This window comes from Trachypithecus francoisi, unplaced genomic scaffold (genome assembly GCF_009764315.1).
Source record: "Trachypithecus francoisi isolate TF-2019V2 unplaced genomic scaffold, Tfra_2.0 Lachesis_group5, whole genome shotgun sequence".
NCBI classification, from domain to species: Eukaryota; Metazoa; Chordata; class Mammalia; order Primates; family Cercopithecidae; genus Trachypithecus; species Trachypithecus francoisi.
The window spans coordinates 74,735,642-74,755,330 of NW_022681470.1; the positions used below are offsets into that span (position 1 = coordinate 74,735,642).

Genomic DNA, 19,689 nt, shown 5'->3' on the forward strand with positions numbered 1-19,689 from the left:
CTTAAAAACAACCTGGCTTTCCAGTGTGAAAGTTTGAGGCCATTAAATTTCACTTCTTATTATCAGATGTCATGGGTGCTGTGTAAAGATGACTGTTTTGTGAGCTTATGATTTTTTTTTTTTTTGAGACGGAGTCTCGCTCTGTGGCCCAGGCTGGAGGGCAGTGGCGTGATCTCGGCTCACTGCAAGCTCTGCCTTCCGGGTTCACGCCATTCTCCTGCCTCAGCCTCCCGAGTAGCTGGGACTACAGGCATCTGCCACCTCGCCCGGCTAGCTTTTTGTATTTTTTAGTAGAGACGGGGTTTCACCAGGTTAGCCAGGATGGTCTCGATCTCCTGACCTCGTGATCCGCCCGTTTCGGCCTCCCAAAGTGCTGGGATTACAGGCTTGAGCCACCGTGCCTGGCCAAACTTATGATTTTTAAAACTACATATTATAGTTACACATAATATAAACAGCATAAGCAACAAGAACAACAACGAAAACTTAGCAAACGAAATCAGAGAAATATCAGCACAAATTGGAACTCTTACCTTTCTTGCCCAAGTCAGAGATTTTATTGGAAAAAAAAAAAAAATTACAGTACTTAAAAATCCAAACAAGGACAATTCAGGGTTGAAAGAAAGAAAACCCAAAGGAGTCCATTGTCTTCAGTAAAATTGTAAATACAAAAAACATAGACCAGAAAAACAGTTTATGGCCTAATGCACTAGTTCCATGATAAACACACATATATAGTATATCTACATCAAGTGAAACTTAATCACCTTTTTACAATTTAGAGAGGGAAGGCAGCTATTAGTATGGTTAAGCCATGTATCATCAATACCATGAAGCTAGCCTATCAGTTGTAATAGCTTCTATAAAATACCACAGTGAGATTGCAATAAGCCTAGAAAATGGGCTACAAATCCCAGCTATGCTCAAGCAAGCAGTGAACCAAAAATAAAAATAGGTAAAACTGAACCAAGAACTAGATAGCATTCATCTAGATTAATGATTGATAAGGCAAAGTTCATAGGCCAAGGTTTTAAAGTGACTTATTCAGATCTAAAAGACAGTCATTATACAAAATAAAACAAAAGCATTTATGTAATTCAGAAAAAAACCATGAATTTTTCACTCCAGAGACACAGCACAGAAAAGCTTACTTACAATTACCAAAACCACACTATTGTACCTTTAAATATCACTTTAAATATGCAAAGGTAAAGAGACTCAAAGTTGCACTTTACCATTTTTAATCTCTCCAAATTAGACAAGCAATCTAAAAGGAGATGTCACACATTCCTGCTTAATGCATTTGCTGAAATCTTTCAGATTTTAAAAACTCTAGGTAAAAGCAATGGCAACTTGAAGTTTCTTTTCCAATCATATTTAAGTTAGCCATTAAATGCTGAATTAACAATCCATACAATAATATAAAAATACACATATTAAATCACATTGTTTTTCATTATTGAAGCTTAATAAAAATATCATTTTAATATAACCATTTTGAAGAACTCAAATGGTCTAAACTTATTATAGTGTCTAAATTATACCATCAATAGAAACATTACATTTTCCCCCCGGTTGGTGAAAATGAGCTCATGCAAGTATTTCTGACACTCACAGTGACACATATGGTCTGCCATTCTAAAGATGTACAAGCAGCTCTCACTTTTAAACATGACAATATGATTCAGAATCACACAGTATTTGTTAAAAATACCAGCTTTCACATGTTTCATTAAGCTCTAAACCAAAATAATAATTTTGATGTGTTTCAGGTATCAGACAAAGCAGATAATTTAAAAGGTAAATGATTCTACTACTGCAGACTAGTTATCACTGTGGCTAATTTAGAACGAGGATGATTTTTGCAGTACAATGAAAGCTATACTATAAAATACAATGAGTTTGCAATACAGAGCAAATTATCCAAGTAGAAAGGAAGCTGAACAAAATACAAACTCCAGCAAAGATTATCAACCTCACCTACTACTCATCTTAGCCCTTGTTAAAATACCCTGAGTAAAATGCAAATATTTTAAATAATGCTGGTTATATAAGACTTCTCTAAAAATGAACCATAAATGTCAATGCATCACAATTTTTATTTACAACAGTCAGATATGTAAAAATTAATTCTTAATCAGTCACAATATAAACATTAAGGAATACTTGTCAGATCTGGAAGTTTAAAATTTTCTAGCTTTGTTAGCATTTTGGCAAAGCAAGTATACATAAATGGATTCAATGTAAAAAAAAATCATAAAAGAGAAAAATATATAATTTACAGTAGTTTCTATCCACCCTGGGCCAATCTAAATCCCTAGAAAGCCTCCCCAGTCAGGTTCACTTCTGACTAAAAGTTAGAATACCAGTCCTCCAGCAAAAACAGCCCCATCTTTTCATCAAAGAGGCTCTCACTTCAATGATATTCCTCCAGGGAAGAGGACAGGAGCCAGGTTCCCTCGAATGTCATTCCCCAGATGTTCAAAACGTAACTAATTTATTAGCATTAGAAGATTTGGTTTATAGGGGAATCTCACTGGTCCAGTTTGTAGCCTACAAAAAAATGGATTATTTTTAAGTTTAACATTAGAATATGAATAAAGGATGAGGATGTGGCTTTTTATTCCATAGAAATGGAAACATTTCCAAACATGACAATTACACAAAAAAAGTATGCCTACCATTGAAGTTGGAGTCCCTCCAGATTTTTTAATATTCTTTGAAGACATTCCATGAAGGCGACTGAGTCTAGCTTGGAAACCTGGAAAATCAAAGTACTCAATTTAGAAGTTTTCTATGATCGCTGAAGCATAGAAGAAGATCCTATCAATAGAGAATGAAAAGTAAGTTGGTGGTGGCGGTGAATGCCATGAATATTATTTGGGGAAATGCAAAACTCACACTTAAAGAAACTGAAGCAATACCTAGCAAAGTACTAATGTAGTCAGCCCTTAACTAACCAGTGTTTAATCACTAGAGTAATAAATACCCATTTTCTTTTCTCCCAATTCATGTTCCTATCATTTCAACATTTTCTCAGTAAGTCTAGCAAGAAAGCAAGTTAATTTTTCAAATAATTTGAAAGCATGATAAATGTAGTACGTATATTAGTGGCCAATATGTTTCTTTACAGCATCTTGTCTTTACATTCTCTAATTTCCACTTTATCTTATCCTCTTTGAATGAACAGTCCTAGATTGACCTTAAACCCATTATATCTACCAGGGAGCCAGTGCTACTGACCTCTTCTGCTTGAGTGTGACATAAGGGGAAAAGAACCAGTTAAGATACTTTCAAAGACAGGATCTGGTAAATTTTTGTCTAGCTCAGTAGGATCTTCCTTTTCCCACCAGGGCACGACTCCAGTGATACCACATGCTCCACCTGATTCCTTTTCATAGAACCAGTCACTCTGTTCATCATCACCTGTATAAATACAAGAAACCCCCCCACCAAAGATTCAGTTTTATCATCCAGTTACATAATTAGTCTTAGGTAATAAAAATACAAGATGACAGTTAAATTTGAATTTAAGATCAATGACTAACTTTTAATATAAGTATATAATACTTGCATTAAATTTTTAGTGGAAATATGTCTAAGTATTGCATGGGACATACTTGTACTAAAAAATTATGTGTTATTTACCTATAATTTAAATTTAATTGGGGATCCTATGTTTTATTTGATAACTGCATATATAATCTATAAGGAAAACTTTTTATTTTATATCACAGCTTTACTTAAGAAATATTATCTTAAGACTGTAAGAAACTGTCGGCAACAAAAACACAAAATTTTATGTTTTAAAACCAATTTTAAAATGTGAAAAACAATAATAAGCTGGTTAATCCTTTGGCAAAACCTATTAGAAAATCCATTTAAGTTACTACCCCTTCCACATTAAGAAAAAACAAACCTTAATCTGCTCCCAGGAATTAAAAAGTGTTAAAACTGTAGAACCCTTGCTTTGCAGTAGATATGGGTATATAATTAGCTTAATTTCATGATTTGTATGGAGTATAAAAGGGGAAACAATCATGAACAGATGTGACTAAATGAAATTAATCCCATTAAGCTAATTAAGAAATTGTTTTGAAAAAGTTGATTTTAAATGAAAAGTGACAATACCTTAGAGTTTATGAAGAAAGTATATTAAATAAGTGAGATGTTTTTGCCCAACACTGTCCAATAATTCTGACTTTTGGGAACATCCATGAGTATAACCATGGAACAATAAATGATCAATTGAAAATTCAGTTTGAAATGTGCCATAGGTGAGAATTAGTATTTTGTTTTTTGAACAAAAAGTAGTTATGAAGAGACAAAAATACAGAAGACAGATAGTTTTTAAAAGAAAGAGAGACAGGCCAGATATGGTGGCTCATGTATGTAATCCCAGTACTTTGAGAGGCCAAAGTGGGAAGATCATTTGAGGTCAGGAGTTCCAGATCAACCTGGGCAAGATAGCGAGACCCTATTTTAAAAAGATTAAAAATTAGTCGGGCATGGTGACATGCACCTGTGTACTCCTAGCTACTCGGGAGTCTGAGGCAGGAGGATCCCTTGAGCCCAGCGGTTTGAGGTTACAGTGAGATACGATCGTACCACCAGCACTCCAGCCTGGATGACAGGGCGAGACCTTGTGTTAAAAAAAAAGAGAAAAAAGAAAAGAAAAACAGAAAGAAACAAATAGCATTTTGAAGATGATCTGAGATTCATTAAAGTCTCTTTCCCTTGATTATGAGAAGCCACCACTAATTCTGGTTTCTAAGAGGGTCATCGTGATTGTCATAAACTGTTTCCCTTTAGAGAAAGATATTTCTGATTTCTAAAATCTCTTTCAACAAACGTCTTTAAAGGAAAACTAAAAATACTCTTAAGTTTCAGTTGAAAATTATTTTATGAGAAATAGCTATATTTCAACTAAGATGGAATCGAAACTTAAAGGCATTTCAAAAACTAGAGTCACCAGCTTGTTTCTATTGGGGAATTAATTAAAAAAATTTTTTTCAAAAAACACAATTAACAGCACTTAGATATCAGGACTTTCACTGAGCTTTATATTAAAATTACACAGATCAGGTTTAAGCATAAGAAAAAACAGGGCCTCACTTGAAACTGACTACTATATATCTGAATTCCAACACTATTACAGAAAAATAAAGTTATTTTATTTTTGATGTAATACACAACTTTATTCTTCAATAGGGAAATCAAATAGTCATTGGTTAAGAACTTGCTCTGAAGTCAGACAGACTAATTAGAATTCTAGTGTTCTACAACACCAGGAAAGTTACTTCAACTCTATTAGAGTCAGTTTCTTCATTTTAAAAAAACTGGGAATCTCAAAGGGATTTTAAGAATTAATTAAGAACTTAAATGCAAGAAAAACACTTAGCAATGTTAAACATAGTGAGTTCACAGTAAATGCTAGCATATCATTGTAAGCCTTTCCATCCTTATCAAAGATTGATAGACTTGTCAAAGTTTTTTTTTAATTTTTTTCATTTTATTTCATTACCAATATCATGTTTATAATACAATCCTGAGGAAAGATCTGTATTTTAATGAGAATTTAAGTATATTATCAAAGTAGTTACCCTCGCATTTAGCCCCAGCATTCTAACATATTTCAGCAAAGTATCAACTTCAAAGTCCATGGCCTTTCAAATAGTTACATACCTATTCATCTAAGACAAACAGTTTACAAGTAGGTAGAAAAGAATGATCACCTCATTTACGTTTTTTTGTACTGCCAAAAGGATGAACAGACTAAGAAAAAAAGTGTAGGCGGCTACTACTTTGTCCTTTTCTTATAACATCATTAAATAAATTTATAATTTAAAATTTATGTTAGTGTTTTTCACTTGGAACTTACTGTCTTCCACTAATGTATTCTTAAGAAAGGAAGAGAACGTTTGTGATAGGTATTTGTCTGTATTAATTTCATGATTTGTGTGGAGTGTAAAAAGGAAAACAATCATGAAGAGGTGTGACTAAATGAAATTAATCCTATTAAGGATTAATCCTGCTTTTTATTAAGGTGTTTTAAATTTTTCATAGCTTCAAAATACTGCCATGTTAATGACTGAAGCTTCCTGAAGTTTCAAAGATGGAAAACATATAAGTTGCAAGACATTTCCGTTTAACGGTTTACAATATTGAATTCATAAAAATCATCTAATTACTTACAAACTGGATAGAATGAATTAATGTCACAGTTGAATAAAAATGACAAATGACTTGGAAATCCACCTTTATGAATGCTTAAACAGTTTTAAGTACATTTGGAATTAGGTAGAGAATGAGAACCGGTTTATTTCAAATTTGCTAAAAGAAAGAAAATCAAAAAGTTACGTAAAGCTTTCTCAAACAAGATAATCCTTCCTTAATATTATTAGCTCTACATACTAGCTTTTGGAGATACTCGATTACTTAGGTTATGAAGGCAGAACACCTTCCACAGCATAAAAAAAACCAGCTACGATACTAAATCCTAGTCCACTAAGTAATGTGTGTAAGGTAAATGGATTGCAGTCATCAACTTATGAAATAACAAGTAATAAGCACAACTTTAGAATGAAGAAGATTTTCCACAGAGAGAAAAAAATATCATTTCAGTACCTTGTCTTCCCTCATCATTGGTAAACAATCCAGCATCAGTACTGCTGAGACTGCTGGAATCACTGTAATAAGGAAAAAGAAAGAAACAGATCAAAAGAACAATTGATCTCTCAGTCGTAAAATTTTAAAGAGACATGGCAGCTTAGAGATGGACCTTAAGCCTGACAAAGATCTGAAAGAAAATAAGATGATTTTTTTTTAAATCAAACTGCTAATATCCTGGTTCCATTCACTACAGAGCACATTATTTTTGGCACATAAAACCACAGGAATCTAATGGGACCCTGACAGTAAGCCAGATGTGACTACAACGAGATGCTGACACAATTGATGCATTTTATTATGTGCTTTCATCAAATGCTCACTGCTCCTTTCTTATGCCACGCAATTCAGCTTGAGCCTGGAACATCACTGCTCAATAAAATGTGAAAAGTCTCAATCAAAAGCAGGCTAAGCCTTTTTTCAGCACATGAAATACAAGGGACTAGGATGAGATTACTTTTCATAACCACATTTGCAAATATTCTGGAGAAGACATTACTTAAGAATTCAAAACAACTCTATTAGTTTGCAAGGAAGAAAAAAGTTTAAAATGGTGATAATTCATTATATCGAAGTTAAGGTCACTTTTAAGCAAAACAAAAGAATATTACAAATATTAAGGGGGGAATGTGAAAAAATAACACAGGCTCTCATTGCTACCACAGAAGCTCCAGAGTCAAATCTAACATACAAATAAAACAAACAGTAGATATTTGAATAACATAAACAAACTGTTACTATTAGTTCTAACAGAAGTAATGCTTATATGATGGTCTAGCTTAAAATATCAGGAGAACAAGGTCATATAATGAGAGGCTTAGCTTTCAAAGAAAATTTAGTGATGTTCTTTAAAAATTCTAATGTATTTTATTTTTACCATAATTCTTAATTTTAACCAATCACGAAATCATCCCTTTTTTAATTAAAATATTTAAATTGAGAAGTTTAGGATTAAAATTATAGGTGAGATCTAAATCCACATACAATTTCTGAATATAATTTCAGTTTCTGTTTGATTTCTTAACAAATAAATATTAATGAAGAATATAGGAATTTCTTAAGAGGCACATTCTTCCAAGGAGTTCTGAATTTAGACCTCTCTCTAGCTTTCTTCCAAATTAAGTGCTGTATAAAGCTCCCTATATTGTGCAATTGGTAATGAAAAAAAAACTTCTCTAAGAGCATCACAACCATATTTTCTTATTTACAAATATATATGGTCTTCTATGTACCATGAGAGTATTAAAATCACCTCAGAAACTATCTTTCTGACATTTTGCTGTCTAAACTACTATTGATACTTTCCTCTTTCCTGTGTGCCCCCCATTAACACAACTCAAATGAAGGGTCTTATATATACCTCAAGTCACAGTTCCTTTTCTGAAACCCTTGAGGCAAAATGTATTTAAAATTCTGAATTATTCCAATTTCAGCAAGGTATATTCTAGACTGCCTCAGAGGAGTCTGGGATAGTGCTCCATAAAACAGATTAATATATTTTTTTCAATTAAATGAATGAATATCCACACTAAATACAGGTCAAATTAAATTTGGCCACAAATGAATTAGTTTTTCATAACTTTTCAGAGTTCAGATTTGCAGACAAAGCATTATGAATTGATAAGCTATTTTTTCTAGACCATGATCTTCTAATCTGAATTCAGATTTACCCCGTTCTAATCTATTCTACATACAGCTAGATTCATCTTTTCAGAATAAAACAAGTTGACTAAAGGTAATATGATATTCTGAAATCAAAAACAGGATATTAAAAAATAGCAAAGGAAATTCTAATAAACTGTGAACTTTACTTACAAATGTATCAATTTTGTTTCATTAATTGTGAGAGATTAACCATAGTAATGTACAATATTAACAATAGGGGAAAGTGGATTTGGGATATATGGGAATGTGATATACACGAACTCTCTGAACTATCTTTATAACTTTTCTGTAAATTTATATCTATTCAAAAAAGTAGTTGATAAAGTATGTACACACACACACGTGTATATTATAGAACAGTCTTCTATTTAAAAATCTAAAATTACTTCAACACTTGTTGAATTAAATTTAGATTTAGATTTGAAGACTTTCTATGGATGGGCCTCCATCTAAATCTTCTTATTCTCATCTCTGGTCCTTTCGTTTATGTTCTTTTCACAGTGGTATGCTTATCTCCACTCTCTTCCCTCTCCACCTGTCCAAGCTCTTGAAGATATAAAGAAATCAGGATTCCCTCTCTTCCAGCTCTTAGTCCTTAATGATGCTTGTTCTACTTTGAGGTATGTTGGCATGTATGTATACAACATGTTTCTTTATTAACATTTCACCTTATTGGTATCCAGAGTCGCTCCGTGTACATTACGTATGTGTTTCTATGTTCAATAAATCAGAACAAGAACTTAAATAGAAGCAAGCCTTTTACTTTCAGCAGTTGACAGTCATTACAGCTTACCTCCAAGGACACCCTTTCCTTGGAGATTCACCTTTTTGGAGTGAATTTTATAACATGGTATTTGGATTAGAATATATTCCATATACGCTAGATGAACAAATATATGTACGCTAATACCAATCACTTGCCCCAATTTGTTCAATTCCTATATTTTCTGTAGAGTCCTCTTTCTCATTCATCCTCTCAAATACAGTCAGTGAACCTCCCGTCAATTCTAACTCTTAAAATTGGTCTCAAATACTCTCTTTTTTTTTTTTTTTTTTTTGTTGAGACGGAGTCTGGCTCTGTCGCCCAGGCTGGAGTGCAGTGGCCGGATCTCTGCTCACTGCAAGCTCCGCCTCCCGGGTTCCCGCCATTCTCCTGCCTCAGCCTCCCGAGTAGCTGGGACTACAGGCGCCCGCCACCTCGCCCGGCTAGTTTTTTTTTTTTTTGTATTTTTAGTAGAGACGGGGTTTCACCGTGTTAGCCAGGATGGTCTCGATCTCCTGACCTCGTGATCCGCCCGTCTCGGCCTCCCAAAGTGCTGGGATTACAGGCTTGAGCCACCGCGCCCGGCCTCAAATACTCTCAAATACTTAGTTCTCTCTGCTATCATATCATAATTCACCTCCCACTTAAGCATGGACTGGAGGTCAAAGATAAACAAAATACAGCTGTAAAGATCACACTATCTTGTAAAAATGTAAATCAACTTGAGTTTCTTCACTGTTAAAAATTCTTCACTGATCCCATTAACTATAAGATGATAAAATCCAAACTATTTACTGTAGCACATAGACCTCTGAGAAATGCTTTTTGCCGTAATTCTGATCCCATTTTATTTCTGGTAAAAACGAAGTATGTATACTTCCCCAAATACACCACTTTCATTTCACAGTTCATGCCTTTGCACAAGCTGTTCGCTCTCTACCTATGGATGCCATTTCCCTCTCTTGACTCCCTCAATTCCTGAACAAGTCTTAGTACTTCCTTTAAAGCGCAGCTCCCTTAGGAAGTCTTCCTTCACTAATACTTTCCACTCAGTGCATTTCGTTTTTATCATTTGCTTGTCTGGCTATTCCAGACTATGCAGCTGTTGAGAACAGAGTCTCCATTATTAGTCCAGGTGCCACCAGTGAAGAGTAAATAGTGGTTAATCATCAAATGTTTGTTAAATCTGACACACACACACACACACACACACACACACTCCACACAGTGAAGTTTCTCTTGTTTATCAATCAACCCAAAGGAAATATAAAGCTTTTTGTAGTAGGAAAGCTTTGGAAGTAATCTTGAAAACACTTATACTTGTTACCAAAATACCTTAAATATTTAGCAATCTTTGCACAGATTGAATTTGCACCTAAAACAGCTTACCAAAGTGCTGTTTTAAGTGACAACAGAAAATAGTTTATAAATAAGTTTTACATCAGAGAAAATATATATTTTTAACATTGATTCAAGAGTAAAAAACATACTCTGAAAACGTGTAGCTGGGCTGTTTGTGGACTGCTAGGTAGCCTGATCATGCCTAGTGGATACTCAAATACTTTTTACAATGAAAAGAAATGAAAAATGGGAGTTTGATCTCATTTCCATTGCCAGTTACATGTCCTATAAAAAAGCAGATCAATAAAAGCCAGAAATTAAAAGAAGGAGGGGGGGGTTGCACAATGAATCCAAAAAGCTGGTAATCTAATTGTGAATAATCCAGAATTGAGTATCTTCTGCCATATACTGTCCCTCCCGGTAATTTAGTCAATTACTTTCAAGTAAGGTTGAGTAGTCTTAAGTCACAATGGCCCAATATAAATAATAGTTATTTCCATATAAAAATGACAATTTTCTTGCAAGAAAAACAGATACTATAAACTTTTCAAAGCCCTCTGGAAACTTATTCATTTATTTATTTATTTATTTATTTATTTGAGATGGAGTCTTGCTCTGTTGCAGTGGCGTGATCTTGGCTCACTATAACCTCCGCCTCCCAGGTTCAAGTGATTCTCCTGCCTCAGCCTCCTGAGTAGCTGGGACTACTGGCGCACATCACTACACTCAGCTAATTTTTGTATTTTTAGTAGAGATGGGGTTTCACCATATTGGTCTGGCTGGTCTCAAACTCCTGACCTCAGGTGATCCACCAGCCTCAGCTTACCAAAGTGCTGGGATTAAAGGAATGAGCCACCATGCTCAGCCACATTGTTTTTATGTAAGTAATTTTTACTTCTTTAGAAAAATTATATGACTAGCACACCATGTCTAATAAAAGGATAATTCCATAAACTTTTACCATGTCCCACTCACATTTACAAGCAAAAAAAAACCAAAAAACAAAAAACGAAAACAAAAAAATAAAAAAATGAAAACCAAATAAAAGATTGAGAGCTCACCACAATTCACGTGATTAAAATGATCCCAGCCCTTGGGAGGCCAAGGCAGGTGAATCACTTGAGGTCAGGAGTTCAAGACCAGCCTGGCCAACATGGTGAAAAGCCATCTCTACTAAAAATACAAAAACAAGTAGCCAGGCATGGTGGTGTAATCCCAGCTACTCTGGAGGCTGAGGCAGGAGAATCACCTGAACCCAGGAAGTGGAGGTTGCAATGAGCTGAGATCGCACCCTTGCACTCCAGCGTGGGAAACAGAGTGAGTCTCTATCTCAAAAAAAAAAAAAAAAAAAAAAAAAGAAACCAGTCCTACAAATTAAAAATCAAATACTCTTTCTCAGAACGTTTTTACAGACTGTTTTTTTCTGGCTCATAGTTCTGCATTTGGTTTTGCTGACCCATGACTAAAAGGATAAAGCGTTAACACATTCTCATTTCTTGCAAGTAACATGACTTCATCACTTCAGTATAAAAGAAAAACAATCACTTACCTTTCAATGCTGTCAAAATAGTACTTAACAATTATCATTATAGTATACCTGCTTCCTAGAATAGATTACACTAACTGCCACAGGACCATTGTTTTTCCTATTTTTCTAATGACAAAACCAGGTGTTTCTAGCCTATAAATTAGGCTTTACAATTCATAAGTGATCAGAATTCCTAGAAAGTTACAGATTTTTTATGTCAAGCCACACACGTTGAAGTGGTATAAACTTTTGATTTTCAAGAATCAGAATAGATTAATGAATTGTGACACTCTAAAAAGTACCAAAAGCTAAAGGTCTATAATTAAACATATAAATAATTATATATCCAATTCTGAGTTACAAACGTGCTGTTATTCAAAAGCACATTCTTTTCCACTGAAAATCCATTTCCTTTTCTCCTTGTAGCTGAAAATTGAGTCATTATAATATAATCAAAAGACTTTGTATAAATCAAATAAGCAATTTTGCTTTGTGCTAAACATCATAAATTATAAGGAAATATAACCAGTTAAACAGTAATAATATCACTATCATTATTACAATTTATAATTATTTTAAAATAGAATTAATTAAAATATAAAACATTCAACCACAAACACTGGAGATAAATATTTTTATATTTAGAGAACATAAAAGTCACCTTTCACTCATGAGCTCATCTGAGACTTTTTGCTCTTCACATTCCATTTTGTCCTTATTGGTCTGGCTCATTTCCTCACTTTCTAAAACTACTCCTTCATCTTGGATTTTTGGTCCTTGTCTGATTATTTTCAACTTTCTTTTTTTGACTTTGATCTTGGTAAATTCTTGATACTGGTAGGCTCTATCACTGTCCATGTCCTGATCCCTACAACCCTCAGGTGGCTGGGTCATTGTCCGTTTGTTAGAGATGTCCTGTGGGAGATCTACTGCCATGCGTTTTACCTTTCTCCTCCTGCGCAGAGTTCTATTGCCAACATTGTCCACAGCAAAATCAGACTCATGCCATAGAGGTCTTTTCCCTCGAACGTTATTATTTAAGTTTGATGATGGCCTGCGCTTTGCTACTAACATTTGGTCATCAGAATCACTGTGATCTTTTTTATTATTATTGTGATTCTCTCTGTAGTCCTTGCTTGGTTCTTCTAAACTAGAATCAGAGCCTTCACTTAAGCAGTGACCAGTCTCCCACGGGTGATGCACATTATAGGACCTCCGTTTTCTCCCTCTCCTTTTCCTTGCCTGGCGTTTCAGAGGGCAAGATATACTCCGAGAATGGTCTCCTGTTTCAGCAAATCCACCTCGAGCTTGCTCTGAGCTCTCTTCCAATGCTGAGACAAGGTCATGAACCAGCTCCTCCATGGTTCTACTGAAATGCCTTCATTTTTTAGAGAAATAAAAAAGAAAATAGTCAATCTTAACCACAGTAACCTCGTTTTCTATAACAGACAATTCATTCTAAATTTGACAAAAATTAATAATGATTACAAAATGTTTCAAAGCTAATTTTCCTATCCAAGATATTAGTTTTAAATATTGATTCATTTTTGGCCTCTTCTTATATAAGTTACTTTATTAAACATAGGAATTACTTCCAAGATAGAATAAGCTTATGAGCAATGAAAGATCCCAGTACTTTTATATTTTTACTGTATAATTATGGAAAAGTTCTGTTTAAATCCCTAGCCGCTGGCCCACTCCTACCCCTTTTCTAGAGTCAGTTTTCCTACAGCAGATACAGAGAGAACTTTCTCAGTCCCCTCTTCGCCCACTAATCTCTAAGTAAAAAAAGAAACATGAAATCTTCTATTCACCATGTGTTCTAACCAGTCACTGCCATCATATAAGAGGCAGTTAGAAAGACAGACAGGTAGTTTCAGGATTAGTAATATATGTGAAAGTTTAACCAACACCATGCATTTATTTAGGCCACACTAATCTCTTAACCCAGTGAAGCAGAAACTACATTCGCATTCAAATTGCAGTCTCATGGGTTTAAAAGGGCCCATCATTACTTCACTCTGAAGCAATTTCTTAGGCTTTCCTTTTTTAAGAGCATTAAACTATATTACTAGTATGAAATTTTTTCAGTAGTCAGCAAGGATAAGCATCAGCATTCTTTGGGAATTTTTATAAATTATACTTGTCCTTTTAAAACTCAATTCCCAAAGATTTTAAATTAGTTGGTGTGACATACAGCCAAGGTATCTGGTTTTATTTTTTAAACATTACAGATAATTGAGATTTGCACCCTTCTTATGAAGGCCACAGGCAATCATTTGTCAAATCGAGATCTAGAGGCACCTAGGGATTGAAATATTCTCAACAGTCATACAGAGCTTCTAGAGCCTACAGCAGGAGCAGGCACACTTTTATGTAACTGGCCTGCTAGTAAATACTCTAGGCTTTGCAGGCCATTGGGTCTCCCAAAAATTACTCAATTTGCCACTGTAATGCAAAAATAGCCACAAGCAATACATAAACAAATGGGTATGGCTATGTTCTAATAAAGTTTTATTTATAGAATCAGGTTATAACTGGTTATAGTTTGCTGATCTGTGTTCTATATAGTCTCTACAGTCATGTATAGTCTCTACAGTCATGTATAGTCTCCAACAGTCAATAATTTCAGGCTTTTGCAAGTTCCTTATAACAGCTTTCAACTTTTGTGTTTTCATTTTAATGATAACCTAAAAACAACACACATTGTGATTCAACTGGATACACCATTTATAATGTGATGCACACACACGCCTGCTAACATTTGTGTATTTACTATTTGCCAGACCCATTCCTAAGTGTTTTACATGTATTATTTCATTACATTCTCACACAATAACCCTATGAGGTGGGAGATGAAATACACAAAGGCCAAAAGATTTCTGTCGCAATGTGATGCATCTAAGTAGTGGAGAGAGGATTCAAACTCCAGCAATCAGGTTCCAGAGCTCCAACATTGAACAAACTATAGCCAAGATCAGCGACACAATCCCAGTAGACAGTCTGTATTTCTGTTTATGATTAATTTAGCACCAGGTAGCATTACTGTAATCCTCAAGACAGATTTAATATACATCTATGTAAAACCCAAATGACTCATAGGGAGCTATTATATTGTTTTGAATAGAAAAAAAAAAGAGGTGAAAGACCTGAATCAACACAAGGGACAGGGTGGTATAGCTGGTGAAAGTAAACTGAGCTCAAAGAACCAACCCTGTACTGGTTAGTAAAATGTACACTGTGAGCAACTAAGTAACATGGCATTGCATTTGGTTAATGTGAATTGGTATTTTCTAGATGTATTTCTGTGGGCATTCTGAATGTATTTAATATGAACAAAAAATCTAACGCATACAGCTTTTTAAAAAGTGTGGTGATTCACATATCTATTTTAAATAAACTCTGGAGGGCCACTGAGATTTGATTTTTCTTTTCTAAGGATATTATATACAACTCAGGTTTTTTTGTGTTTGTTTGTTTGAGACGGAGTCTCGCTCTGTTATCCAGGCTGAAGTGCAGTGGCATGATCTCGGCTCCCTGCAACTTCTGTCTCCCGGTTTCAAGTGATTCTCCTGCCTTAACCTCCCGAGTAGCTGGGATTACAGGCACATGCCGCCATGCCCGGCTAATTCTTGTATTTTTTAGTAGAGACGGGGTTTCACCGTGTCGGCCAGGCTGATCTCGAACTCCTGACCTCAAGTGATCCACCGGCCATGCTTCTAAATGCTGGAATTATAGGCGTGAGCCACCATGCCCAGCCCCACAAATCAGGATTTAGAACACTGAATTTGATTAAAAGAAATACGTATCACATAGGAATTAGTTTTAAGCCAAACAAAACAGAGGCTTTGACTACATTGATAAGCCAAATGAATCTTTTTTCTATTATCTATGTCAACAAATGCCCTTTTCCCTTAAAACAATGAATATTGTGTTCTTTTCCTTTGACATTATTTCATTAAAAGAAATATAGTCTGAAAGACCCATTGTCTCTGAATATAATATTGCACCTTAAAAAAAATTCACTTGAAGCCACTTTAACATGTATTAAAATTAGTATCCTTTCTCTCTATTATCTGGTTCTGGAGTAACTTATTCTTGGAAGACAGAGTTTTCTTATCAATGGGTGAATGGTCAGTTCAAAATAATAAAACATGAAATTAACTCGATGTATGAATATAATATCTAATTAAAGTCAGTTTATTTTGGATATGACAATTTAGTGCTTTACTGTAGCACAGAAAATTTATAGTACTAACATTAGAAAAGGTTAGTACATCTGATACAATCCATTGAAATCTGATACTCTTCAATTAATTTTGTTTAAAAAGTATTGCTGTAACCAATAGTTTAATAAAATACTAATACTAATACTAACAAATTTCATTCTTAGTAATATTAGCAGTTATATACACAAAATTTCTCTAGAATCTCATGAAAACTGTGTCAGCCTTATTTGACTTTATGTTGCTTCTCTTGAGAGAAAATAAAACATATTTTTAGGCTGGGGGTGGTGGCTCACGCCTGTAATCCCAGCACTTTGGGAGGCTGAGGCCGGCAGATCACCTGAGGTCAGGAGTTTGAGACCAGCCTGGCCAACATGGTGAAATCCCATCTCTGCTAAGAATACAAATATTAGGCCGGTGTGCTGGTGGGTGTCTGTAATCCTAGCCACTTGGGAGGCTTAGGCAGGAGAAGTGCTTGAACCCAGAAGGCGGAGGTTGCAGCGAGCTGAGATCACACCATTGTACTCCAGCCTGGGCGAAAAGAACAAAACTCCATCTCAAAAAACAAACAAAAAAAACCCATATTTTAAAAAATACTGTAATTAGAAGAATCCAATTTATTCCATGATGTCACTCAAATATGAACCAACTACATATTACTTTTAAAAGCTTTTTAAAAAAATCCTATAAAAACACAGACAAAACATAGATTTAACAAGTCCTACTCAGAGTTCAAATTACCTTTTTCGCCTTCAGTTTCAAATAACTAGACTCTTCTCCAAGTCAATACCAAGCAAAACCCATGCTAATGAGCCAGTAGTATTATAGTCAGTTAACCTCAAGCTGCTTCACTAACATCCCTCAGTTAAAACTGGCATCGGCAGGGCACAGTGTCTCATGCCTGTAATCCCAGCACTTTGGGAGGCTGAGGCAGCAGGATCACTTGAGATCAGGAGTTCAAGACCAGCTTGGCCAACAAGCTGAAACCCCATCTCTACTAAATATACAAAAATTAGGCCGGGCGCGGTGGCTCAAGCCTGTAATCCCAGCACTTTGGGAGGCCGAGGCGGGCGGATCACGAGGTCAGGGGATCGAGACCATCCTGGCTAACACGGTGAAACCCCGTCTCTACTAAAAATACAAAAAACTAGCCGGGCGCGGTGGCGGGCGCCTGTAGTCCCAGCTACTCGGAGGCTGAGGCGGGAGAATGGCTGGAACCCGGGAGGCGGAGCTTGCAGTGAGCCGAGATCGCGCCACTGCACTCCAGCCTGGGCGACACAGTGAGACTCCGTCTCAAAAAAAAAAAAAAAAAAAAAAAAAAAAAAAAAAATTAGCCATGCATGGTGGCGATGCCTGTAATCTCCACTACTCAGGAGGCTGAGACAGGAGAATCGCTTGAACTGGGAGGCAGAGGCTGTAGTGAGCCAAGATCATGCCACTGTACTCCAGCCTGGGCGGCAGAGAGACTCTTGTCTCCTACTGGCTGGTCAAAACCAAAGTGATCCTAAGAGACCATCACATGACCAATAGATCTTTTATTTCCTTTGCCTTGGCAGTTTACACTGATGTATCAGAAGACTAATGTATTAAAACACTTTATCCTAGAGATAGTTTCTTAAATAAGACTTTCCTATTAAAGGGGAAACCTGGAAATATAGAAGTTTTCTATACAAATCAGTACTTACTGAACAACCAGTTTTAAAGTTTGAATTATACTAAATTCAGTGAATGTACCACTTAACTAACTTGAGATTTTTATACTCATAATTGTAAAAGCCATTTTTCTTCATTTAGAACTCATTTGGAAATGAAATCTACTGGGAATAGTTCATATTGGGTAATGTCTAAGATAACAATAGTTCATCAATAGTTTTATTAAGACACTCTGAATGAACAGAATACCCCAAAACAAAATTATGGCCCCAACATTTATATAAAGATGGATTTTATGAAAGGAAATGACTTGTGCAGGTGAGTACTTTGTTTTTTCAGGTGGTATTGGATTATGCTGAGCAATATAAAATGTATGATCAATCCAAGACTTGATATGCAAGCTTTATTTAAAAATTTTAGGTCAAACATCAAGTTTGTTTGTTTCACTTCTTCTACCCAATACCCAGTAAATAAGTGAACTATTATCCTTGTGTTCCTTATCAGCAGGCTCTAATAAATTCAGAAAAAGGCTCTCCTAAAAGTGGATGTTTAAGTGTTTTTCTTTCAAATATTTCTGGTTCAAGGAAGAAGAATCAGGAAGATGCTTTAGTCCTAATTTACTGCTTAATCTACCCTAAGAACTGGAAGTTAATTGATGGCCCATGAGCTCCTAAATGTCAGTCCACAATATATTGATAATAAACCCAATATATAAATAAACCCAAGTTCATATTAAAAACAAAAACTGGCAGGAAGCGGTGGATCACGCCTGTAATCCCAGCACTCTGGGAGGCCAACTGAGGTGGATGGATCACCTGAGGTCAGGCATTCAAGACCAGCCTGGCCAACATGGCGAAACTCCATTTCTACTAAAAATAAAAAAATTAGCTGGGCGTGATGGTGCACACCTGTAATCCCAGCTACTCGGGAGGCTGAGGCAGGAGAACTGCTCCAACCCAGGAGGCAGAGGTTGCAGTGAGCCAAGACTGTGCCACTGCACTACAGCTTGGACAACAGAGAGAGAGAGACACCGTTTCAAAATAAAACCTTCTGGATAGAACTAAAGGATAATTGATTATAGCGAATAAGTAACTAGTTAAAGAAGAGGAAAATAAATACTGTTTATCACCTAGTACTGGGTAAAACTCTCATCTTTACTTCTCTAAAACGTGGATTATCAGTTCTACAAAGTTAAGTAATTTTAGCAATGCAGTGCTAAAAGTTAGGTGGTGTTAAGTGCATCTGCTTACTTCGCTTACAAAAATTTAAGGGAACAAATAATCATTAATGTATTAGTTTCTGTATGAATAAAAATTCAGTGTGTACAAAAACACTGTACTAACACACAGTACATAGTCAAGGACTATGCTGCTGAATGTTATAAACTACTCACAAACTTAAGACAAAGACAGTCTTGGACTTACATGCCTCCATTATCACGTTAGCTTTTATAAAAGGTTGGCTAGTCCTAAAAGTATGCAGCAAACAGCTGAACCAAGCAGATTAAAATTAATGCATAATAGTGCAGACTATGAAAATGAGTGACTAAACATGCAAATGGTGAGCCTTCAAGATGCCACATCAAGGCTAAATGACTAATGACTTTATAACTAATTTCACACCATATTATCCATAAGAATTATCTTCAGATTTCTGCTGCTTATGGGAATTTACATATTTCCCTCCTCAATGGGAATATTATTCATCAAATAAGTCCTTATCTCAACCTAGAAATCTATTAAAAGACTTTGTCTTCAATTTTCTCCTTTTATATATATGTGGGGGAGTGGGTGGGCATTATCTTAGGAAATTATCAATAACCCTAACACGAAATGTTGACACTT

At 35.4% G+C, this 19,689-nt stretch overlaps 1 protein-coding gene across 2 annotated transcripts in view; it reads right to left on the reverse strand.

The window, feature by feature from the left end:
- GPATCH2 (G-patch domain containing 2) overlaps positions 1-19,689 on the reverse strand; it is a 214,902-nt gene that overhangs the window by 190,961 nt on the left and 4,252 nt on the right. Inside the window, exons 2-6 of one of the 2 annotated variants that reach the window (XM_033195161.1) lie at positions 12,628-13,344; positions 6,628-6,689; positions 3,244-3,426; positions 2,682-2,761; positions 530-2,553 (exon numbers count right to left, since the gene is read on the reverse strand). In XM_033195161.1, the coding sequence (XP_033051052.1) occupies positions 2,521-2,553; positions 2,682-2,761; positions 3,244-3,426; positions 6,628-6,689; positions 12,628-13,344 (1,075 nt within the window). In that variant the 3' untranslated portion in view covers positions 530-2,520. Of the gene's footprint in view, positions 1-529; positions 2,554-2,681; positions 2,762-3,243; positions 3,427-6,627; positions 6,690-12,627; positions 13,345-19,689 lie in introns of those variants that run through there. The other variant, XM_033195160.1, reaches the window with a different exon arrangement.